Here is a 24899-nt window from a genome sequence, read left to right as displayed (position 1 = left end):
ATTAATAGTCGATTGATCAGTTAATCTTTGATTAACCAATTAATCTCTACCCCTCGAACAACTGAGCAGTTACCGATCACCAATTTTTGGAACAATGGTGACTATTGATCAGTTAGGCCCACTATATATATTCACAATGAGAAAAGTTGCAAAGTCAGAAATGTGGCAGAAAAACTCTATGTCCACACGTGTAGACTTTTTAGGTGAGAAATTCAGATAAATTTAGAAATACTCCTAGGCAGTGCAAGTTGCTTGAACTGCAAGAACCGCAAGGCCGGTGTCAAGAAGATGAATAAATTACCATTTGTGGCATCATAATAAATGCATGTGGACTCATTGGCTAAAAAAAGTCAGTCATGCTGAGACACATAAGATAAAAGTTCGACGACTCATGATCATGATTAACACTAGTCAAGTAAACCAACAGATGCAAAAATAACAAGTGACCATCTGCAGTTTCAAAAAAAAAAAAAAAGTGACCATCTGCATCGAAGTTTATCCATTGCACCTATCACTTGAACTCTGATTCTGGCAAAAACCGCAGTTAAAGTCCTGATCTCACTACGGTTATCGCTTATCACTGAGCTAGCTTACAACGTGGATCATGAGATAACAAACGATTTGCACTGTGTTCTCCGTGACAACCTCCTCCAAACATCTCCCGTGATGATCGGCAAATCCCTACCTGATTCAAGAAAAACACTTCATGATCAATACTACTGATCAATTTAAGATAACATATGGTGTTACACAATTTAACTTTTATTGCTAATTAACCTGACGTGCAAATCTTTAATCCTGCATTGTCAACAAATTCCTCCTCGCTTTCATCGTCGTCGTCATCACTATCATCCTCGTCGTCCCCGTTGTCGTCTTCGCTGCCCCGTGGCATGCAATCATCGCTACCTACCTTGTTGCCGCTCATCGCCACGCCGGCGAACAGCCCTGTTGCGCTCATCTGCTTGCTGATCATCCGCGCGGCGCAGTACGGCAGCTTCGGGTTGGCGCCGCGTACCGCCCTCCGCGAGTGCTTCCGCCGGCGGTCGAGCCACGCGCCGGCGAAGGCCAAGCAGTCCAGAAGGCTCTCCCTGGCCATGCCCTTCATGTCGTACGCCTGCGCACGGCGCCACAGGCTCTTGGCGTGCGCGTTCACCGGCCTCGCCAGGGCGAGCGCGCGCGTCGCGTCGCTCACCGCCGCGTCAGCATCGCGCCGCGCTAGCCGGCATTGCGCACGGTTGCTGTTCAGCACCAGCCGCTCCCTCCTTCTGCTCAAGGGGCACAGCTCCAAGGCCTCGGTGTACATATCAATCGCCTTGTCCACGTCGCCGCGCAAGAACCTCTCATTGCCTTGCCTCTTCTTCTCCTTCGCTAGGATCTCTCTCCTGAGCAGCTCATCCCTAGGCATTGCTTCCTCTCTCTCCTTCCTCTCTACCTTCAGTTCCCTCAAGCTGGCAATCACTTCCTTTGCTTCCACGCCTAGTTCACGGCCACCGACATAGTCATCATCATCAAGAAGAAGTGCACTTGCAATGGCATCGCCGAGCCATCGCCTTGGGCCGAGGTGCCGGAGCTCGGCCAAGTCAACGAGGCACGGCGCCGTGGCATCAGCAACAGCGTGCCATGTGTCGCGGTCCTCAAGGAGGAGGAGCAAGCAGTCGATGGCCATGTACTGCCAGTCGTCGGAGGACCGCGCGAGGTCGCAGAGACTGGAGAGCGCGTCGCGGCACGCCGCGATGGCGCCGCGGCCGACTGCGCTCCTGCAGAGGAGGCGCAGCAGCCCGACGCCGGCTGGCGAGTCGCCGTTCGCCAGGCCGCCCCACATCAGGGACAGCTCGCGCAAGAACACGGCATCTTGGCATATCATGTCATGAGATGACAGGTCCCTGGAGGCGAGGCAGCTCAGGAAGTAGAGCGACCAGCACTGGAGCTGGCTCGCCCACTCCTCCGCCTTCCGGTCCTCGGCGTCGGCGCCGCTGCCATTACCTCGCGCCATAAGGTCCCGCTGGTACTTAGGCCGCCTGCTCGGTGCCAGGGCGACGAAGTTCGCGTAGACGTCGCGGATGCAGGTGGACGCGGCGCGCACGGCGAGAGGCACCGCGTCGGCGGCGTGCCGCGCAACGTCAGGGAACGTGGCGTCGTAGCTGGCAAGGTGGCCCAGGGCGCGTGCTGCCGCGCGCTGTTCGACCCACGTCATGGCGCCGCCGAGGAGAGACAGCAGGGGACGCACGGCCCCAGCCGCGACGGCCAGCTCGGCGTGCGCAGAGGAGCGGATGGCGTACGAGCCGATGACGTGGGCGGCGTAGTACGGCACATACACGTTGTCGCCGCGACGGCACCACGCCGCGTCGGCGAGCGCGCGGGCGAGGAGGAGGGACATGCACCGGATCGCGCCGAGTGACGGGAGCTCCGGGTCGTCGGGCGCGGCCATGGCCGCGCGCCATACGGCGCCAACCGCCGCTGCACATGACTGGCCGTTACTGCCGCCACCGTCATCCTCGCAGTAAGGCAACTCCCTGAAGAAGGCCGCAAGGCTGGCGCGGCGTAGCCGGGCGTCCGGCTGCTTGACAACGCAGAGGAAGCAGCCGCAGCCGCAACCGCTTGAGCTGAAATATTCAGCCTCCTCCTCCTCCTTTTCTTCCACGATCTTGGCCATGGCTTTGGCCTTGCCCTTGCTGTTGCTAGACCTTCTGGTGTTGAGCTCCATTTGGTACAACAACGAGTAATCTTGTTCTTGTGTAATCTAAGGGAGGTAGAAGAAACGAAGGGAAAGAGTGAGAGAGAGTAGGGTTTTGTAGAAGTAGTGGGAGTGTGGGACATATATACAATTACTCAATTAGACATGGGTTATATTATATATGCCCTTGTTTACTTCTTTTCACGAAAGAGGAAAGCCTCCTTTTATGTTCAGGACTCAGGAGCCGGAAACGAACTTTCTTGAGCAGATGATACAAGTAATTTAATTTCCAATTACACTACGTAAAAAACGAACAAAAGAGACATAATTTAGTGACGGATTATTATAGTACCCATCACTTATGTTGCCTCTCGTCGGAATTATAACAAAGAATAAGTGATGGGTAACGATTAAAACTGTCACCCATAACTTGATCATAAGTGACGGTTCTGCCAGTACCAGTCATAAGTGACGGGTCATGGTACAACCCGTCACTTATGACGTGGCATAGGTGATGGGTCTCCCTGGTCCAGTAATAAGTGACGGGTCATAATTTAACCCGTCACTTATGAGTAGTAATAACGGAGTGAAGTATTTTATGAGTGCTGCCTTGGCGGATATGGAAGATCGTGGTATAACGACAATGTATTGTTCATGTAGCAACTGCAAGAATGAAAAGAAGTTCCTGAAACTAACAATATTCATGCACACTTGGTCATGCGTGGATTTAAAAAGAATTATACATGTTGGAACAAACATGGCGAAGAAGGCTTTAACGAGGGAGAGATGGATCGGGCCCCCATGCCGCCAGTGTAGATCAAGGACTTACACCTGATGAAAAGGATCATGATCTCAGGGATGAGGACATATTAGGTTTGAATGATAATGATATCGAGGATTTTGTGGAGAATGTGGACCAGATGGTACGGGATGTTGAGCGGCACGACGAGTATAACAATGGTGAGTTTGCTAAATTATAGGAATTTATGCGGGATTCCAAAACGCCCCTTTATCCCAACTGTAAGGAGAGGTACATGCGGATCTTTGGGAACCTGAAGCTTCTACAGCTGAAGGCAACTCATGGTTGGACTGACAAGAGTTTTGAAATATTGCTGGATCTGCTAAGGGACATGCTACCGGAGGAGAATTTGGTGCCCGAGGGCGTCTACGACGCGAAGAAGATAATTTATCCTTTAGGACTGAAAATAGAAAAAATACATTCATGTAAGTAGGATTGTATCTTGTTTCGTGGAGAGTATGCAGAGCTGGATCAATGTCTTGTGTGTGGAACCCATCGATATAAGCGTAGAAATGACGGTGGTGACGGGGATGAAGGCAACAAAACTAATGGTGGTCTTAGGAAGGTGGTGTGATATTTTCCTGTAATTCCCCGTTTGAAGCGTCTGTTTGCCAACAAAAAGGAGACTCAATTGGTACGTTGGCATAAGGAGGGTCGTAAGAGCGACACAATGATACGGCACCCAGTAGATTCCGCTCAGTGGCGAATCGTTGATTCCACATTTGATTGGTTCGCTGAAGAATTGAGAAATATTAGGTTTGCTATGAGCACGGATAGCATGAATCCATTCAGTAACATGAGTACATCACATAGCACCTGACCTATTGTATTGTCGATCTACAACCTTCCACCCTGGCTTTGTAACAAGTGGAAATACATTATGTTGTCGATCTTGATATCAAGACCGAAACAACCTGACAACGATATAGATGTGTACCTCAGACCTTTAGTCGATGATCTTAAGAAACTCTGGTCAGAAGGCGTCGAGGTTTGGGATCAGTACAAGCAAGAGTACTTTACCTTGCACGCTATGTTGTTTGTCAGCATTAATGATCTGCCTGCACTTCGTAACTTGTCAGGTCAGAGTAAAAGAAAAGGTGAAGCCTGCCCCCATTGCTTAGATGACACATGCAGTTTGAGGTTGAACAACTCAAAGAAAACAGTGTACATGCGGCATCAATGTTTCTTTCCCAGGAAACACCCGTACCGAAACATGGAAAAGCAGTTCGATGGCACAAGGGAGAAAGCATTACCTCCGAGGCATTTCAGCGGGGAAGATGTCTACAATCAGGTTAAGAATATCAATGTTGTCCTTAGCAAGCGAAATCAATTCTCTAAGGATGATGAACAGTTAGGAATGTGGAACAAGAAATCAATACTATTCGAGCTAAAGTATTGAGAAAAATTAGATGTTCATCACTCTATCGATAATATGCATGTAAAGAAGAATATCTGCGAGAGTCTGATCTGTACATTGCTCCAAATGAAGGGAAAAGGAAATGATCATGACAACGCACGAATTGACCTTGAAGAAATGAGCTTAAGGCCGGAGCTCCATACATAAGATACGGATAAAGGAAAACACCTACCCCCAGCAGCTATCACTCTCTCCAGGAAGGAGAAAAAAGAATTCTGCGAGTTCTTGCATAGTGTGAAAGTTCCCTCCGGTTACTCGTCCAACATCGCAAGACTTGTCTCGGTGAAAGAGCTAAAAATGAATTTCGCTATGATGAAGTCCCATGATTTCCATGTGATAATAACGTCACTGCTTGTGGTAGCAATTAGGAACATCCTCTCAATAAAGGTTCGCGAGGCTATCCTGAGCCTATGCTTTTTCTTCAATGCAATTGAACAAAAGGTGCTTGATCCAAAATCGCTGGAGGAGCTAGAAAGAAGACACTTTGAGACTCTATGTACTCTTGAGGTGTATTTTCCACCATCATTTTTCGATATCATGGTACATCTTATTGTCACCTCGTGAAGGAGATACACTACCTTGGCCCTGTGTTCCTGCATCACATGTTTCCATACGAGAGATATATAGGCATTCTCAAGTCGTACGTAAGAAATTGAGCCTTTCCTGAGGGATGCATCGTGCAGGGTTACACGATAGAGGAGGCATTAGAGTGGTATGTTACATTGACCCAAATAACCCAATTGGTGTGCCTAAGTCTCGCCATGAGGGGAGGCTCGCAGGTGTGGGAGTTCTGGGAAAGATGGCAATAACTACTGATCCGAAGGCTTACAACCAAACTCAATTCCTCGTGCTGCAACAAATGAGCGAAGTGTGCCGATATGTCGATGACCACAAGCAGATGCTGCTTGAAGAGAATCTAGGGCAGACTGAAGCTTGGGTTGCGAGGCAACATATGCGAAGGTTTACGACTTGGTTCCGAGAGACAATCGAGTACTCCTACAAGTGCTCTGATAAAAAAAATTGGTATCGAACCCTATATACACAATTATGACATATCAAGGGTACAATATAAACAGATACAGATTTTACACGGTTGCCAAGATGAAAAGAGCATATACCAGAACAGTGGTGTCCGTATAGAAGCTTATGACAACGACATGCAGAGGGGCACATACTACGGTCAAATAAAGGAGATCTGGGAGCTGAACTACTTGTGATTCAAGGTAGCCCTGTTTCGGTGCCGTTGGGTAAGTGGGGCAAAGGGCGTTACTAATGACAAGTATGGGTTCACTAGCGTTGATCTCACACATGTCGGATACAAGTCTGAACCCTTCGTACTCGCTAAAGATGTTCGCTAAATCTTTTATGTGAGTGACACAACAAAGAAGAAACGCCATGTGGTTTTCACTGGGAAAAGACGCATCGTCGGAGTTGCAAATGTCGTTGATGAGGAGGAGTTCAATCAATTCGATGAAATCCCCCCTTTTGCTACTGCAGTCGTGCCACGCCTTTCGCCGATCGAGGAAACTCCATACATCCGCCCCGATCATAACGAAGGGATCCATGTCAAGAAAGCACGAAAACGACGAATTTAATTTCAGTGTGAAATTTGTAATATTAATGTCAAATTTATAATATTAATGGAAAATTTGACTTTTAAGTTATTTGAATTGTTAATGTTAATGTCAAAATTGAATTTTAACTTTCAAAGTTATTTGAATTTGTAATATTAATATCAAATTTGAAAATTTAATATTAATGTAAAATTTGAATTTTTACTTCCAATAGGTGACGGGTTATTAATATAACCTGTCACATTTACAGTAAATAAGTGACATGTGACATTTATAAAACGTCACCTATCACTTATATGTACAGGTCGAGTAGAAGTAAAAGGTGACGTGTGATATTATAACCCGTCACCTTTTACCTACAATACGTGACGGGTAATATTATCACCCGCCACATATGACTGATAAAAGGTGATGGGCAATATTATCACCTGTCACCGATGACTTTTTTCATATAACCCTAGCTAGCCCCCGCGCGCTTAGTCTCATTTTGCCTAAGTCTTTTTGCCTGCGCAAAGCTAGGGTTCGCCGTCATCGTCCACCCGTCGCTGTCGCCATCGTCCCTTCGCAGTCGCCCCGTTGCCACATGCCGTCGCCCCCCCCCCCACCCTGTCATCGTCGCCACGCGCCTAAGCCCCCCCGACCCTGTCGCCGTCGCCCCCCGATCCCGTCGCTGTCGCCGTCGCCGTCCCCCCCCCCCCCCCCCCCCGACCCCGTCGCCGTCGCCGTCGCCACGCGTAGGTAGCTAAACTCCACTTTTCATTCCGGAGATAAAACATCAAGGATTTACGTTTTTAATTGAATCTGTTTGCGTGGGTAGCTAAGTTTCGAAAATTTGTTCTTCCACACCATGGTTCAATTGCTTATATTTCAACTGTTTTCAATTTATATATGCCACTTCTCTCTTTTTTTTATGATTAAAAGGAAGATGCATATGCATGCACACTACTACACACACCACATGCGAATGCACCCCTTATTACATGCCTAGAGACATATACTGCGTGAAACACTACACATTGTCCATATCTTATTAGTTTCCACTTTCCAAGGCCTCTTTGTATAACATGTTTGATGAATTAAGAATTTAAGTTACATAAAGTTAGTTCATTTCCATTTAGGCAATGTTTAATTCCATTTCATGGTGGCTCAACTATATTGCTATTATACTAGTACTTCATTGGCGTACACATCTGAGCGATGTGAATTGCAGAGTACTATAAAATCATAGTGCATCTATATGCGGAATGATTACTAATCGTTTGTTACTATGTTTTGTCTTTCCTCAAATTTCTGGTCATATGAGATATGTTGCATTTTTCCCGAGTGCAAATTTGGTGCCCTGAGGTACCATGCTGCCAATCAGGATGTGGCTCACTGTTTCCAAAAGAAGGATCCCAAAAAAATAATGAATGAAATACATATAATGTCATGTACACTTGCAAATTTGCAACGTCACTTATTGAAATTTGCAAATTAGCATTGTTTCACAATGCACTATTTTGCTAGGCTCACCTTTTGCAGAGATGAAAATGTTTTGACACTAGTTGGAAAATTGTTATGGTTTGCCCAAAAAAAGCTTATATATGCTTTTGTGACTTAAGAAATGGGATATTGGTGGACTGTTGGTATATCTGCTATTAGTGTTACTTTTCGGTTACTTATATATGTTAGTTGCGTGATAAGGTTCGTTAGGTATTAGTTGGAGCCAATGGTGAAATTTGGATCATAATCGTTAACCTTGATTCCTTTTCTTTCCTCTAAGAAACATGGGGAAGAAGAGGACTGTCACCCTAAAAAACCAAAAGCACAGAGGATGCTAGCACTAGAGGCCGCCCCGGCACAAGATGGGGTGGATAGGAGCCTAAGCCTGCACCCGACGTCCTGCTCTGGTAGCAGTGAAAGCCAGTATCACAGCCTGAGTCCTGACCCATCACCGAATCGGGAGAGCCGACGTCGGGCAAGTGACAAAGAATACAATCCCGCCGAAGAGGTATTGATATGAGCGAGTCAATACATTTTATACTTGTTGAATGGAGGAATATTCTTTGTTTATGTCAACTCCCGTTTGTTCTCTCTAGATAGCAGCAACACAGTCTCCAAGCCAGACAGCTGGTAGTGTTGCACGCGCCCGAAAGCCAAGGACACAAACACAGTGGCCGACGGACAAGGTTACCGTCACAGGAATCGATGCTAATGGGCTGCCTACGGATGAAAAGACCCTGCAAAGATTTCGGAGGGTCGCAGGGCTCATTACTCGGGAGAGGGTGCCGATAACGACTAAGTTCAATGACCTCAGTGACGAAGCGAAGAGGGACTTGTTCAATAATATCATCATGGAATATCTGGAGTACCCTGGAAACATGAGCAAGCGTCAAAAGAACGCCGCGATCAATGCAACAATGAAAGCGATCGTGAAACTTCACCGAAACTTTAAGAGCAAGCTTGTGAATCGTTACTTAGCAAAAGGGGCGGCACCCTACGAGAGCTACAAACACCTGAAACCGAAATATTGGGATGCTTTTGTGCAGATGAAGAGCTCAGAGCAGTTCAAGACGGAGAGTGAGAAGAAGAAGCAGCTTCGTGTTAAGAACAAGCATGACCACAGGACCGGCGCAGCAGGTTACGCTGGGAAAAGGGTGAAATGGCAGACAGAGGACGAGAAATTAACCAGAGAAGGCCGCGAGAATCCTTGGAATCAATTCCCGGGACGATCACGGTCATATTTGCGTGCAAGGGGTGAGCTATCCGATAGCGGGGAAATCACATTCAGAAATAGCAAAACCAAGGCAGTCGCAGAAAAAGTCAAAGAAAAGACAGTTGAAGCCAGCCAAGGTTCTTTCACCGGGGTCAGGGAAAGTGATGTTCTCACAGCGGCGCTGGGAAACCCGGAGCAACCAAGTCGAGTGCGAGATGTATCAAGTTCCTAGGGCTGGAAATACGGCTTTCCAGAAGACATCGGGGTGTACAAGAAGAGGAAGACGTCGGATGCAGTGGATGTGGATGCATTGACACGGGACATCACCCAGAAAGTTTACTCAAGCATCATGGGGCAGCTTGCAGCAAAGGGAATAGAGATTTCCATGCCACAGGATTTTAGCCCTGGAGCTGCAGGGAAGAGTAGTTGCGCCTCCAGGGAGATCGAGCAACAAGTAGCTGCTACCGAGACTGAGCCGGATACAATCAACCTGCTAGAAGGGCCCACGTCCTGCAACCTTGTAATCAGGCCTGGCGGAGATGTCGAAGGCCATTGTACCAGTGAAGTCGAAGTCCATTGTACCGATGAAGAAGTTCACGGACATTGCACCAGTGTGGACTCAGGCCAACACGAAATTCAAATATGGGAAGCTCTTGATGACGGTAGATGAGCTAGCAAGGGCGGAAAAAGCATGTATCGACCTGCATAATTATTACGTACAGGCTTGTAGAGATAGCAATAATCAGTCCATAGTTGTACAGTACAAATGATGACACTTCTTAAGTGATCAAGACGGCTACTTCATTGTGGGTTTCAATGACTTATATGACCTCTTCAACCTTGATGGCCTGGATGTATCGTTATTATAGATCTTCACATTATAAGTCCCATGATACTGGATATTCATTAATTAATACCATTAAGACTTGAATCTAACTGTGTCCTTATCTGTAGACACTTGATGAAAGAAATAAGGAAGAACAAGGAACCCGTCGCATTTCTTGACCCTGAGGCTATTACAATATCGGTCATCCAACTTCACTCCGACTATGCTGCGAATCATGTGGCCAGAGCAATGCAACAATACTGAAAAGTGAAGTACCTGATGGGAGCCCACAACACCGGTGGTCATTGGATCTTACTTAACATTTACCTCGAGTGGGACTTGGTGTTCTACGCCGACTCGTCAAGACCAACATCTGCAAAAGGCAAACTTAGATCGCGTGATTATAGCTATGTTAAACAACTCCTTGACACGTAAGTTCTGCCTGTCTTAGTTCACATATTAAACTTTTCTAACATTCAAAGGCTCCATAATCGATCCCTCTTTATGCAGGGCTTTCGATAAATACTTTCGAGCACAACCTGACTACGACACGAAAGCTGGTCGTAGGCTGACACACAAGACTGGGTGTGCGGTAAGTGCTACCAAATAAAATACCAAATATTCTCAGTTGCTGTTTTTTTCTCTTTTCACCTAACAGTAAAGTTTCTTTTCAGCAGTGCCACCAACAACCACCAGGCAACACCTGTGGATTCTATGTTGCGTGGAACATGCTCCTCACACTCCGAGCAAAGAATATCAAATCCCCCGATGTATATTTAAAACAAGATTATTCATAACTAATTTCGGTAATTAGTTTAATTTTATGGTAACATGACATTGGTTACGCGTTAATTATGCAGCAATACAAGTGTATGTTTCTCGACGCCGGTGCACTCCTGGATATTCGACGATGAATCGTTGAGTTCATAGTGTCTGACGTTATCAGCCCACAGGGTGAGTTCCACTACATAAGCATTAAGTTGTGAAGTCTTAAGTAATTATGAGTTGATCGGAACTTTGTAATATTTGTGATTCTATAATGAATACATTTGAACTTTGTAATATTTGTAATTCTGTGATGAAGTGAGTAATCCTACAAGTGTCTTTGTCGATATGTATTTGGATGCGTTGCTATTGTTTGCAGGGAGAAGACGGCTGCTAAATCCTGACTACGTTCCAGGATGCAGCCAGAAAACAGCTTATTTCTAACGAGCAAGAGAAACATAAGTGACGGATGTTGTCATTCTCCTAGTACATGGGTGAAAGCTATAAGTGACAGGTAATATAGCGACCTGTCACTTATAAAGAATATAAGTGATGAGTGTAGACGCCCCCCGTCACCTATAAATAATTCATAGGTGAGTTACCCGTCAATTATTATACGTATGAGTGACGGGTGAAGAGCTCACCTGTTACGTATAAATTTCTCTCCAGTACATAGAAGACGGTCATAGGTGATAAATAATAGTTATTACCTGTCACCTTTGTTCATCATTGTACTCGTCACCCATAAATATTATCATCTGTCATCCATTTTTTTTTCACGTAATGTTAGTAGTGCTAGAATTCAGTAGGTTTGTGCGGACGACGGTACGAGGTAGCAAAATTTACGTCCAATTTTGATCAGTAACTAGAAGTACTACTTAGTGTCAGAGGTCTTAATCAACAGCAAAGTGTTTTAAGACAAATCACAGAACTGATACTATTGTTACATATATACTCATGTTCCTAATCTAGGGCTACGTGGCATGCTTCGGTTCGCCTAATCGGTCGATTCGGCATCAGTAGCTTTCATTGCCGGGCGAAGATTGAGACTGTGTTCATGGCATGCATCCACTGACGATGATGATTTGCGATGTGGTTAAGGTCTAAAGTTGCGGCCGTTAATTCCCACAAAGCTTAGTTTACTCAAACCTTTCTACCAGCAACTTCTTAAATTAAGCCGACTAGCTCAGCGTAGCAGCTAAAAATTAAAATTGTACTAGCTAGCTTCGCTTTAGCAGCAATGCAGACGGCAGACTGGATCTGCAAGAAATTCACAGTGAAGCGTAACTCTTTGTCAATGACGTTGATTTTTTTTTTTACTTCTTGTTAATGCATCGACTTTGATTCTCTGTGTACCATACCAGTATATTAGGCGCATGAAAAATATGCAAATTATTGAACCTAGCTTTAATCGTTCTTGATCCCTAAAGATTGAAGAACAACTTGACATTATTGCATGATAGGTCTGAACCATAACTAATTGCAGGTTGATCTGACAAACTGTACTCCAAAATAGAGTAAAGCGGATGGCTGCATGCCTGCATGCACAAATTTATCAATTCTCTCAACTCTGACAGATTCACCAATTATAGCTGATCGACGTTCCAATCATCCCGAATGTTTAACCAATGAAGTGTGTGTTTTGCAGTACTTTGTTTTCCTTTTTCTTTCTGAAAGTGGCATGCATTCCAACTCAGAAAGGGAGGAGTGATACGTAGCAAAAAATGCGCTGTGGTCCTTGTGGTCCTTCAAGTGAAGAGTATGATCATCTGCGTGCTGTCTGCTGCCCACTCAGAAAAAAGGGAGAAAGAAATGGAATAAATAAAAGCAGGTTTCGTCTGATAGACAAGCACCAAGCTATTACTATATGATTATAGACGAATAACTCGAGCAGAACAAACTGCTTAGGAGGCCAATGGCAAGAGCCGCCATGGATAAGCTTTGCTTTGGTGAGTTCCCATGACAACGCATCTCATGCCTTGGCGCCTAGCGCGGCCGGTTCGACTACCGTTTGGGCTCAGCTGGAGTGTTCTGCTCATCGGGCCTAGGCCCAGCACAGGCAGAATTGTCCATGAGCAAAATCCTTCCGTTGCATTCTTTCCAGATCTCTCTCTCAAACTACCAAAAAACATTCTTTCCAAATGTTTCACATGATGTCAATCCCATGCCATCGTTTAGAGGTTGCAGGCCCGTTATCTGAAATTAATTCCTACTCTGAATTTCCTACGATTTCTACGAAAACGCCAAGCAATCGCATGAAAGCACTTGACAAGACCGCCGAGCACGGACCAAGGAGTCGCCCGAAAGCAGCGAAACCGATACACCTCAGGCTTTTGTCCGGTATCTTCAAACAGGATGTCTATTTGTTAGAGCTTTCAAAATCATTCTCAGAGTGATATAAATGAGAACTTTATTAAATGATAATTTATAGTTTTTAGCTTCTAGAGTAATTTCATGAAAATAATTATCTGAAATAAACTAAATATTAGGAAAAAAAATCAATTTCTTCTGATTCACTTCCCCACAAATCACTTCTTTTATAGAGTTTACCCTAAAGAATCACTAAAGAATTATTTTCAGCCACATAATCGTTTTCCACAAAAAAATCACTTTCCTAAAAAATCAAGGTCAACTAGAGCTTTACCAAACATGTCCTCAAAGACATCTCAGGTGCACTCTCTATTAAGATGCTCGTTGAATACGTGCACCTCTGGGACCGATTGTCGGAGGACCATCCTATGAAAAATATTGAGGACATCTTCAGATGGTGATGGATATCAGAAGGATAGTTTTTGGCGTGATTTGCTGATGCGATGCTACACCAAGGTAGCACGCGCCTGCAGGGAGCTAGGCTTATAGGGAAACGTGGGCACCGCTCAAGGTTCTTCGTCTGGCTGGTACAAGGCATATGCACGGACCATCGGGGCGACGGCGGTGGCGCTAGGTCGATAGACGACCGATTCAGAGTAGACCGGGTGAGAACGACAACGGTGGATCAAGGCACAGAGCTCTTTCATGCAGGCAGTGGCACGACTTGGACTCCTCTTCGTAGCCTAATCTGGAAGGATTCGACCGGGAATTGCACCTTCGGCATTGTCCATGGGGTGGTGGCGGACTGGCGGGGCCGATTGAGGCCAACGATTTTAGTAGCCCATGTTGGGCCTGCCCTCATAACTTGGCACCTGTGGTTAAAGCGCAATGCTCGAGTCTTTCAAAAACAAGGTATTTAATTTTTTGCCACCCTACTAGATAACAACTTTCCAAATACCACTCTATTGGGTGCTTCATTTTTTTCCACTTTAGGGCCACATTCTGGGGGTAAATTGGTTATTTGACAAGGTTTCTTCTTCTGCCTCCCTTCTTCGATGCTGCCATGGCCGTGCATCCGCACCATCGTCCGCCCATACTGGAAGTCATCCTGTCACTGCCGATGAGAAGCCAGATCTCGTCGTGAAACCACCGCTTAGTCGCCTCTCCATCAACGCCTGCTCCAGGGCTATCCAGCCCCCCCCCCTCAACCTCTCCATCAGCGCGCTCTCCGATGCCTCTTCATCAACACTCGCTCTGGTGCCGTTCAGGCATCAAGGAGCTCCAAACGCCACTAGCCTGCCTTAGGGAGCTCCAGACGCTGCTCTAGCCCTAACCATGATGTCGCCACCCTCCCTGTCACTGTTGCAAACGAAGCACTCCACTTACGGTGGCACGCGCTCCAAACCATGTTGCTCGCGCTCTAGTGGTGGAAGACAAGTCACCACTGACGAGCTCCATGAGCGCCCTACTCGTCGCACTTGTCGGCGCTAACCGGGTCGGCCTTGCATACATGCCTTTTCACACGTGAGAATAGCAAATGAACAAGTTTTACTCTCTCTCATGTGGCATTCGAGCAATCTAGTTTGATAGAATGGCATTTAGTTACATCCCGTAGAGTAGCAAAAAATTAAATACTCCTCTAATCTAGTTACCATCTAGGTCATCTTTGCCATGAGCTAGGGGCACTTGGTTGTCTTTTTCCAAGTTGTGTAGGTGTATGTGTTGTATGTTGGTACGAGGGTATTACCATTTCGTATTATAAGTTCACTTATATGTTTTGACTCTTCTTTTTAATATAATAATACGTAACTCTTTTGCGTATTTAAGAAAAAAATCTCGTAATCGATATCAGGATGATCGAAACCAATGCACCCCTAGAACCTCTACAGATCGACTCAAAGCCTTTTTGGCCTTTCCCCCCTCCCCTACAGTTCTGCATCTGCATGGAGATGATCCAGAAAAGGTAGAAACAAGAACATCGAGCAGCACACGGGTCTGACTTGACGTGGTTTCCGTGTGAGTCTGGTCATTGGGTCATCAGTCATGCATGATAGTACTAACAGGATCAGATAATGATGGATACTCTGCTGCCGTCCTAGACCCGGTCTTAGTCAATAGGTCAACGTAGATACAGTATTAGTTCATATAGATGCTTGCTTGCGTTGACGAAGAAGAGCAATGCCGTGTGCTTGCCGCTGTTTTAGATTTGGCAAAGTTCTCTCGCAATAGTCTGAACTTTCTAGTTCATGTTCAGATATAAAAAAAAAAAAGCTCAAACGCGTCAACACTATGCTATATCTGATTCGTTTATAGTCTCCGCTGCAGTTGCGTTTGAATCCGGTAGAAACTTTGTTGATTAAAGCAGCTGACTGGAGCCACAGCCACATAAAAAAGGACCCCAACTCCAACCAACTGGCAACAGATATTCAAAGCAACCTCATCAGTTTATCTACCATCATGGTCATCTGAGCATAAAATGCCATTTGGAAGATACTATTCTTGACTGGAGAAGTCGCTGATTATAATGCTTGTTGAACCGATCCACGATATGACGATATCGGTTCTCTTTCCGCATCGCACATATTCCAAGGTAAACTGTCGCCAAGACCTTGACCGCTGACGACCTGTGCTTCACAGTTCACTAGTCGGAAGGAGTTCGCCGCCGCCTGCTGAGTGCCTACGAGCAAGTGCTTCGATTCTTTTGGTATGATCTTCTCTGCTTGTCTGTGCAAAACCCATTTGATGTCCCCTTCGGTTGACTACTCTGAAGCACAAGTCTTTCAAAAATAATTATAGTCCTTCCAAAAAAAAAGAACTCTGAATCACAAGGTCGAGTGCAGTTGAAGATTCACATTTTTTTCCTTTTCTTTTTGGAATTGATGAAAATGTACAAATCACAACACATGCATGACACAAGTAGTTTAATGGAGTAATACTTGTTGGACGCGAAAGAACTGAATTCTTGCAGGAACCAGGAAAAGTCCCTGCATCCCAAATTGGCTTAGAAGGGCTTGGGAAAACTGTACAATCCTGAAGCAAAAGACTGGTTGATTTGCGAGATCACGCAAATATGCGAATCCGCGCAAAGTCAGTGGCAACTAAAAGTGTCTTAGAGAGCAAAGCAAGCACTGAAAGAACAGTATGTAAAACAGTATGTTCAGTCTCGACAACACGAAGAACACCGATCAACGCAGGACGGGCCTCGTTGGGTCGTCCTGGTCGCCGGCGGGGCTGAAGGAGAATACGTCAACGGGGGCGTAGGTGCTGTCGATGTCGTCGGGGCTGGACCGCGCGGCACCCTTGCACTTGTCGAGGAAGAGCACCACGACGGTGATGTCGTCGTGGAAGTGCCTCCTCTGCCCCTTCTCGATCGTCCGGATCCTCTCGTACTTCACCTCCTTCTTCCGCGCCGCCTCCAGCTGCGCGGACCGCACCAGCCTCATCGCGACGCCCTTCCTCGGGCTGCTGGCCACGATGCCCACCGCGGCCTCGTCGGTGAGCTGTTCCCACAGGCCGTCCGACGCGAAGATGAGGAACCGGTCGCCGGGCCGCAGCTTCCGGGTCTTGATCGACGGGACGGCGCTCATCACGGGGCGACGCAGGGGGAACGGGCAGATGGATTGCTGCAGCATCGGGTTGTTCTTGCAGATTTCCGGCTTCTTCAGGTACACGTCGCCGATGGACCTCGACACCTGAATGATCCCTTTGATCCGCCAGACGCCGTGGCTGTTGAGGACGATGTGCGAGTCGTCGGGGTGCATCTCGGCCACCTCCCGCCGCACGTCCTCGTCGGCGACGTTGTGATCCCTCGAGAGACGCTCGGCCACGACCCGCTTCCCTTTGCCCAGGGCGGCGCGGCGGCCGAGCACGGCGCGCGAGTCGCCGAGGTTGGCCACGTAGAGCGTCCCGTCCTCGACGGCGCCCACCAGGCAGCAGGAGCCCACGGAGATGATCCTCGGCTTCGACGGCCACGACTTCTGCACCATGCCCATGAACTCCTCCTCCGTGGCGCCGAAGGCCTTGTTGATCACCTCCGCCGAGAGGCCACCGTTTTCAGATGCAAACTCTGCAAAAAAAAAGAAGCCATCTTTGGGAGTCAAATTGCAATCCTGGATGGATGAGACATGATGAATCAAAGCTCACTAACTTTCTAAAATTCAAGCTAATAATATCTCGAAACAGAGCACAGCACAGGCTGAACCGCAAGAAGCGCGTTCCAAGGAACGCGACTGCTCACCTTGGATGAGGGAGAAGAGGCGCGCGTTGACGAACCGCGCGGCCTCGGGCCCGCCGTGCCCGTCGTACACGCCGACGAGCGTCGCGGACGGGGACGCGAGCACCTGCGCCTGGTCCTCGAGCCTTTCGTTGGCCTGCGCCACGGCGACGGAGTAGTCCCCCGACGCGTGCGCCTTGAGGGCCACGTCCCACACCAGCCCGTCTGCCACGCTCCCCCCTCCACCGCAGCCGCCGTCTCCGCCGAACGGAAGCCACCGCCGTAAACACCTCATGGCTAGGACCGATCACTCACTTGCTCCCGCACTGCCTCAGTGCCTCACCGGCGAGAGGTGCAGGGTTACCTGCGCGAACGGTCGCTCTAGCTAGAGCCGGGCGTGTCCGTGTGTGTGGGGGGGGGGGGGGGGGGAGTGTCTGTCTCGCGTGCGCGTCTGCAGCGGGCGTGTGCGCGTGTATAGGCGAGCCAGCCGAATCGGCGCGCGTTCATCGGTGGACGCGTGGAGCACGGCACGACGGGGTGTGGAAGACGCGTTAGTTAGCGAGGTTGTCCAAGTTTTCTTCTGTTCGCCCGTCGCGCATGCAAAAGCAGGGAGAGTCTTTCCACCCGCTCAGGCGGTGGGCGTCTGAACGAGCCGAATGGGAGCGGTTGGTCTTCGTTGCGACGGGGAAAGCTGCGCGGTTCCGACGCCGTGTTGGGCGCTCCATTTGGCTTTCAAGGAAAATGGCGCGTATCTGACGCAGATATACGTCGCGTTATCGTGTCGTGTGGATGTTGTGAACGTGTGGATGAAGAACGGCCGTGTTTGAAAATACAAAATCGTGTTGGTGCTGTAGTGGCAGAGTCGCGCGACGCCGTCCTCTGTCAACGGGAAGCCGCCGCACGCCGTGATAACCACTCCGCCCCAGACGAACGAACCCCACCAAAAAACTCCAACCCAGCCACGCCGCCACCACCGCCACGACGAGTGCCGTACGCCCCTCCCTTCTCACCACCGTCGGCTCCCTCGCCAAAGGCACCGTCGCAGCGCTCGCGGCCGCGGCAGGGGCACATGCTGGCGCCCTACTCCGCTCCTTATCGCTGTCGTCGGCGGTGGCGGCAGCCACTTCGAAGTCCCACGTCTATACCGTTGTGAATGGTACTAGGACCACGAGACCCTCATCATCGGATAGGGGTAAGATCAACAACCGCGTCCTACATTAGTACCTCCATTTTTTTCATAGCATGATGATGCGACGGCTTGCAACTGTGGTGGTGCCTTTTATTTCCACCGCCACCATTGGTACTTTGGGAGATGGAACATAGATGCTACTATCATAAGTCAGATGCAATCAACTCCTAGTTTCATCTAATGTTTATATGTTAATATAAAATAGTTTAAATATCTATTTTCAATATAGAATGCAAATCAAATGGCTTACTTAAACTCTTTCAGTATTTTTGCTCCATTTTCATAAATTTCTGAAATTAGAAATACTCTACTTCAAAAAAATTTGGAGCTAGAACTCTGCCAAATATACGTTAAGATTGACATGAATTTGTGGTTTGGTGGAGATCGGAGCGAACTGTGTGTAGGCGTATGTGGCTTGATCGGTGTATTTTGCAATGGTGTTATGAGGTGTGGCTATTGGGCCTGGTTATCTGGATATTGCTAGGTCAGGATTGCACACTTTGGTTTGTAGGATCATATGTTTGAAAAAGATACTACAGTCACGGGGCTATGATTGTATTGTTTCGTGGCGCTTGGTGATAGCTCGAGGTTTCTTAGGATTATCGTTTCTTGAAGTATTAGTCGAATAATTCACGCTGTGCTTGAGTATTTTTTATGATGTTGTCATTGTTACAGGTTTTAAGACTAGATTTACAGTGAGTATTGCGCTTATGAGGGAGTTAGGTTAACTCCAACAATAGCTCAAAATTTGCAGAATATAATGTTACAGTACTTTTATGATACTGTAGCATTGGAAATCATTTATCTGCACCTAATGCTACCATGCTACGGAGAGGAGGTAGGCGCGTAAATCTGTGGAGTACTGTAGCATCTGTAACACTGTAGCCGTACTGTTTACAAGACTGGTAGTGGATACGGAGCAGGAAAACACCGTAGCGGTTCTGTAGCAGTTCTGTTCATAGAGGCTGACAGCGGAGTCGGAGAGAGAAAAAGGAGTAGAAGGTAGGAAATATGGTAGCTGCTGATGATGAAAAAAATAAAAGATGCTGCAATAGTAATAGAAGATGTTGTAATAGTATTTTTAAGGATGAAAATTTAAGATAACTGTTGAAGATGATCTTAGCACGTACAATTTTTTTTCTGATTACTGGCAAACTGCTACTTTTTTGAAACACCTAGCAAATTGCTGGTATATATTGATAGGATGAAAATAGGTACAAGAGAAAAAAAAATGAAAAAGGCTCCTAGACTATGAAACAAAGATTGGTGCTTCCGTAACAGATTAAAACTACTAATAAAATGACTCAAAGGAGTACGACTATTTGATCTCACTGTGTTAACTATTGATGGATCACTGAGAGATAAGATATGCTTCGAATAGAAGAATCAAAGAACACGCAAAGAGATTTGTATATAGGTTCAAGTATCTCTTAGAATTATATTTTTATGTTATATTTATTTTTAGTACTCTTTGATACTGTTATAAAGAGATGTGTGACTAGTCTAGATATATTTAAAACCTAGTCAGATAGTTCTCTTGTGTGTAGTTAGGGGATATGTTAATATAGATCTAACTGTGAAATGCTTGAAATGCTTGATGGATATAGATCTTTCGTATGCTTCAATAGTGTGCGATGGCTTATATGTCTTCTAATGACTTGGATATGCTTATTTGTTAGATTTCTATCCACCTTTTCTACACAAGTTACCCTAGTTCCATATATATATACTCCTAGGAGTATGTACTCCCACATGCAATATACCACCTAAACAAACACTTTATACTCTTTTATCATTTTTAGTATACTCTAATACTAATTCTAAGATACTCCAATATGAGTTGTATGAAAAAAAAATTCAATGTTAGCCTTTCATTTTTGCTATATACTCTTTTTTATACATAAAAGAAGTATATACGCAAATTATGATAAAAATCATGGAATTTCATAAAAATTTTCGTGGGATTTGTATTGTAGTATCTTATAATTACTAATAAAGTATATTTAAAGTGATAAAGAAGTATAACACACGTGTAAAAGTGGTATATGAGAGGTGGGAGTACATACACCCAGGAGTACATACTAGTTTTCCTATATATATATATATATATATATATATATATATATATATATATAAGGGTTACTGTATGATTTCTGAACTCTTTGCCGAGTAAGATCTTGTCATCTTTAAAATTACAAATAGACTTCCTTGTTTAAGGGATATTTTGGAACTTGCAGGTAGTTTTTATACGTCCAGAGACTCTTTTTTCGGATACAATTGTATGCTCCAAGAATCTATGACACCCTAAGGGATTCATATATGAATAGGATATTCATATACTACTCATTATCAAGTCCCCGTCAGTACGTGAAACAAGGTTATAGCGGATCAAGAAACTTAGCCCGGCTGAGAAAAACATCTTAACAGGCTATTTCTCCGTGTGAGAATTTGGATCTCTAGGTAGAATGCACATCTACTCGGGTATCTAGGTGTTTCTGGGTCATCTAGTTGGGATCTTAAGCCTTCTCCAGGTAGCTCCATGAGCCTCTGGATTCCGGGTAGGAAATCCAAGTCAACTGATGTCCTAACTTCTTAAGATTACAAGAAGGTTGGGGAAAATTTTGGCTCTCTATATAGCTAGATGTTTGAAACTTGAATTGTCACGGGGAAGATTTCGTGTGGTGATGAAATAACATTTCTTCCGTTTTGGGCAAAAGATTGCGATGGCGTTTGGAAACTGAGCGCATTAGGCGAGATCATGCGCCATCTTTTTTGGGATTTCGTGCCAACAGCTCCTGCAAGCTTCTGAAGAGAACCCAAGCATCAAATGCGATGAGACCCTAGCACATATGTTCATAGCTCCGAGTAGTACTTGAAATCGCTACGATTAGGGATGAAAATGAAATGGTAAAATTCCAAACCGATCGACATCATTTTCTGGTTTTTCTCGATCGTTTTTGATTTCTCTAGAACTTATATAAAAATGGATCGATTCCAAACCAATAAATACGAAAAAAAATCTAGCCTAATTTCCGACCGTATTTTTAAAATACCATATTTCCCTAGAAATTTCTGAATAAACTCTGAAAATTTTCTTTTTTCAGACTCAGATCATTCTAATTTTTATAGGGCTCAATTCAATGTCAAGCAAGAAGCCTTAAAATAGTAAGATGACCAACTGCACCCTAGTCATTTTATAATTTTTCATATAATAGATGAGTTCTTTGTAACCTCTGGAATTCTGCTTCGGAATAGTCGAGCGAACAGCGTCGCGCCTCGCGAGGGCTTGCAACTTCGCTTCTAGCACTTGGGCTAAAAACCGTTGGGCCAATGGGTCGACGGTCCTGATCTCGACTCGGCCCAGCCACGCTCTCCGTAGGCGGCTCCTTTGGGCTAAACCCTAACGAAGCGTCCGGTCTCCTCTCCCCCTCCAACCCCACGACGCCGGACTCCCTCGCGTCGCCTCCGCTCCGCTCCGCCCTTTCGTCCTCGCGTACCCTAGGTAGGTAGCTAGCGAGGCTTCCGGTCTCGGTTCGGTCTGGGCGGACCACGGGAGCGGCGGCAGGATGGCGCTGAGGGGGGTCTGGCAGCTGCAGAAGCTCGTGGTGAACTTCTGCGATTGGGGAGGGAGCAGCAGGGGGATCAGGTATGATATAGTGTTCCCCTAGGGTTTGTTGTTCGGTTTGGTTGGTTTGATGCGAGGATTGGCCTGGATCAGGAAGCTGATGCTTGTTGTTCGATGCCGGAATTGGTACAGACCCAAAAGCTGTCACTTAATCGTTGATTTAGGCTGGTGCCAGTAGTCTGTGGATTGTGCGCATCGGATGTTTGTACGACGAGACGTGGATTTGGTTTAGCGCGGACGAGTTGGCGCGTATGTATTTTTGCGCGATTGTGAACCAAAGGAAGTGCGATTCGTATGCCCCTGTGGAGTGGACTTTCTCTAGGGAACTCCTGTGCATAGACTTTTCATTTCTGGAAAGAGGGATTCGTTTTGGAACTAGCATACTGCAAAATGGGAAGAGTTTAAGAACAGTCTGTTATTCCGTTTGGTCACGATTTAGGGCAGTTAAGCTGCCGGTTGCTGCATTAGGATTATTAGCTGCATTTGTGGTCCTTGAACAGAATATTTCTCGCATTATATCTTCTTTTCTCGTGTAACAGTACTCTAAGTCAGCTTTATGGTGCTTCAGATTAAACATGGTGCTGATCAAATACTCTCGTTACTGGAAATTAGTGTCTGAGCTCCTTGACAACTAGCGCTTTTTGGAATTTCAGGGCCTTCATGGAGACACATCTTCCAGCCTTTAAGGAAAAGAATCCACAGTTAGAGGTGGTAACAGAGCTTGTCCGTGGTCAGCATCCTAACTTGAAGGGCATTTACAGTAAGTTCTTCTTCTTAGCTTTTGTCATCATAATATAATCAGTAACCTCTGTGGAACTGCATTGATGAAAAGGATGCCGCTTTCTGGTAGTGGGATTAGATATTTTAGTTGATACTGAGCAAATGCCATAGGAATAGTAATTTTCCCCAAGTCTCGCCTGATTGTATGAGCCTTCTCGAGTCAGAGCACTGTAGCTTATACTTACCCTATTAAGTTGGAAATTGCACACCATAGTCAGTTGTCTGTCTTGCACCATGCTCTCTGCTTAAGTGCTTGTGATGGAATGTGACATGCCTGAAGGTGAACTAACAAATCTTGGTTTAGATATACAACAACAACAACAACAACAAAGCCTTTGTCCCAAGCAAATTGGGGTAGGCTAGAGATGAAACCCATAAATCCAACTAAAAAGATGATGAGAAAAAAAAAACAACAACAATAATAATAAATGTACTAGTAATAGTAAAAAATAGTAAAAGTAATAACGGCACAAGGAGACTGATGCGCCATCTTAGGGAATTGTTGGTCTGTTTGGTTTGATAAATCCATCTTGGATTGGATGGTTTAGGGTCATTAAGCAAATTTTGTGGGATGGAAGTGGGCCATTCAACAAATTTTATGCATTGACCACATTCTTCTAATTCTAGTAATTTTTTGCACTTGTGGAATGAGTTGGTGATTTGCTTCATTCCATTGCAATACGCAAGGAAAATCTTATAGGAGTTGATGGTCTTCCACCACCGAATATAATTTTGTAGGATTGGATGGTACTAGGATGAGGGTATTCCTCAAACCAAACACCCCTATAGCTTCTGTTTTCTTGCATTATCTTTGTCATTTCCATGGGTGCATGCACTTATTTTCTTCTCTGACAAAACGGTTGGTTTCTCTCAATGTTCTAACCAGAGCTGTTCTTGTGTAGAAAATCATAACGAGCGAGTGGTTTGTGTCAGAAATTTACCGCCTGAGGAGATACTATTGCAAGCGACAAGGCTAAGGAATTCTCTGGGCAGGAAAGTGGTGAAGCTGAGAACAAGACACGTAACGAAGCGCCCCAGTGTTCAGGGAACATGGACTACAGAAATGAAGATGTGAGACAAGCTGTTATAGTGTTGCCGACGGTGCGATTGCAGAAATTGTGTCAGATCCGTGCCGAGAAATTTGTTAGCGCTGCTGTACACAGCTTGCTACCCTATTTCATCGGCTCAGACTCTTTTTTTCTCCTTTTGTTTGAAGCATAATCTGATAATAACATGTACACTTGAGAGTTTCTTATCAGTGTCAGCCTGTCAGATTTCAGTTGGTGGCATATGTTTTTCATCTTAGACCATTATCTTGATGTTTTCAGCACACGAGATTTGTTTAACAGAGGAAGATCTGCAATACTATGACCAAAATTTTCTATCATGATTTTAAAAAATATATACTCTCTCAAGTCATAAATAAATATTATTTTAGACATCGATATGGTTTTTAAAATATATCTTTGATTATTATTTTTTAGTGTAATATGTTTATAGAATATATCAAAGTTGTATTATCATGAAACTATGTTTTAAGACTAATCAACCTATATCATTTTCAAATATCCAAAATCAATATATAATGAATATTTTGTAGCTAAAGTTCAAAAATGTTAATTGCACACCATCTAAAAGTGTACTTATTTATGATTGGAGGGAGTAATTGTCGGAAATAGAAAGCTTGAAGTCTGTAACTGTCATCAGATGTAATGCTTTGTTTGAAACCGAGAAGGAGATCCCAGGGGGGATTTAGTGCATGTTTGACAGAGCTCTCAGAGCAACTTTTCGGCTAGAATTAGGGGAAGTTTTGTCAAACAACGGTTTTTATCTTTTAGTTCCTTTAGGGTAATCCGTATGAGTGATTCTCTGAAATGAACTAGAAGCTAGAGAGTTGAAAAAAACAGCTTCCGCTGATTCACGTCTCGTACAAAATCACTTTCTCTATATAGTTTATTCTAGAGAATCATTTTTAGCCACAGAATCACTTCTTCCAGAAAATCACTCTTCGCAAAGAATTTAAATCAGAGAG

General features: G+C 45.4%; 3 protein-coding genes across 3 annotated transcripts; 1 reads left to right on the top strand and 2 right to left on the bottom strand.

Annotated features, from left to right (window-relative positions):
- Positions 1–481: 481 nt before the first annotated feature.
- Positions 482–2752, bottom strand: LOC133910941 (uncharacterized). Its single transcript, XM_062353177.1, has 2 exons — positions 778–2752; positions 482–685 (listed from the first exon to the last, which is right to left on the bottom strand). Exons 1-2 carry the CDS (start codon positions 2702–2704, stop codon positions 603–605), a joined length of 2010 nt encoding a protein of 669 aa, XP_062209161.1. The 5' UTR covers positions 2705–2752; the 3' UTR covers positions 482–602.
- Positions 2753–15895: 13143 nt separating this feature from the next.
- LOC133911868 (probable protein phosphatase 2C 29) lies at positions 15896–18008 on the bottom strand. Its single transcript, XM_062354310.1, has 2 exons — positions 17298–18008; positions 15896–17126 (listed from the first exon to the last, which is right to left on the bottom strand). Exons 1-2 carry the CDS (start codon positions 17566–17568, stop codon positions 16246–16248), a joined length of 1152 nt encoding a protein of 383 aa, XP_062210294.1. The 5' UTR covers positions 17569–18008; the 3' UTR covers positions 15896–16245.
- A 3854-nt stretch (positions 18009–21862) lies between these two features.
- On the top strand, positions 21863–24156 carry LOC133911867 (large ribosomal subunit protein mL43). The gene is made up of 3 exons (XM_062354309.1): positions 21863–22108; positions 22741–22847; positions 23770–24156. The coding sequence occupies exons 1-3, from the start codon at positions 22029–22031 to the stop codon at positions 23940–23942; spliced, it is 360 nt and encodes a 119-aa protein (XP_062210293.1). The 5' UTR covers positions 21863–22028; the 3' UTR covers positions 23943–24156.
- The last annotated feature ends 743 nt before the right edge of the window (positions 24157–24899 follow it).

This window comes from Phragmites australis, chromosome 3 (assembly GCF_958298935.1).
Source record: "Phragmites australis chromosome 3, lpPhrAust1.1, whole genome shotgun sequence".
In the NCBI taxonomy this organism is placed as follows: domain Eukaryota; kingdom Viridiplantae; phylum Streptophyta; class Magnoliopsida; order Poales; family Poaceae; genus Phragmites; species Phragmites australis.
Note: the sequence above shows the minus strand (reverse complement) of the source record. Positions and strands in the feature narration are given on the sequence as shown.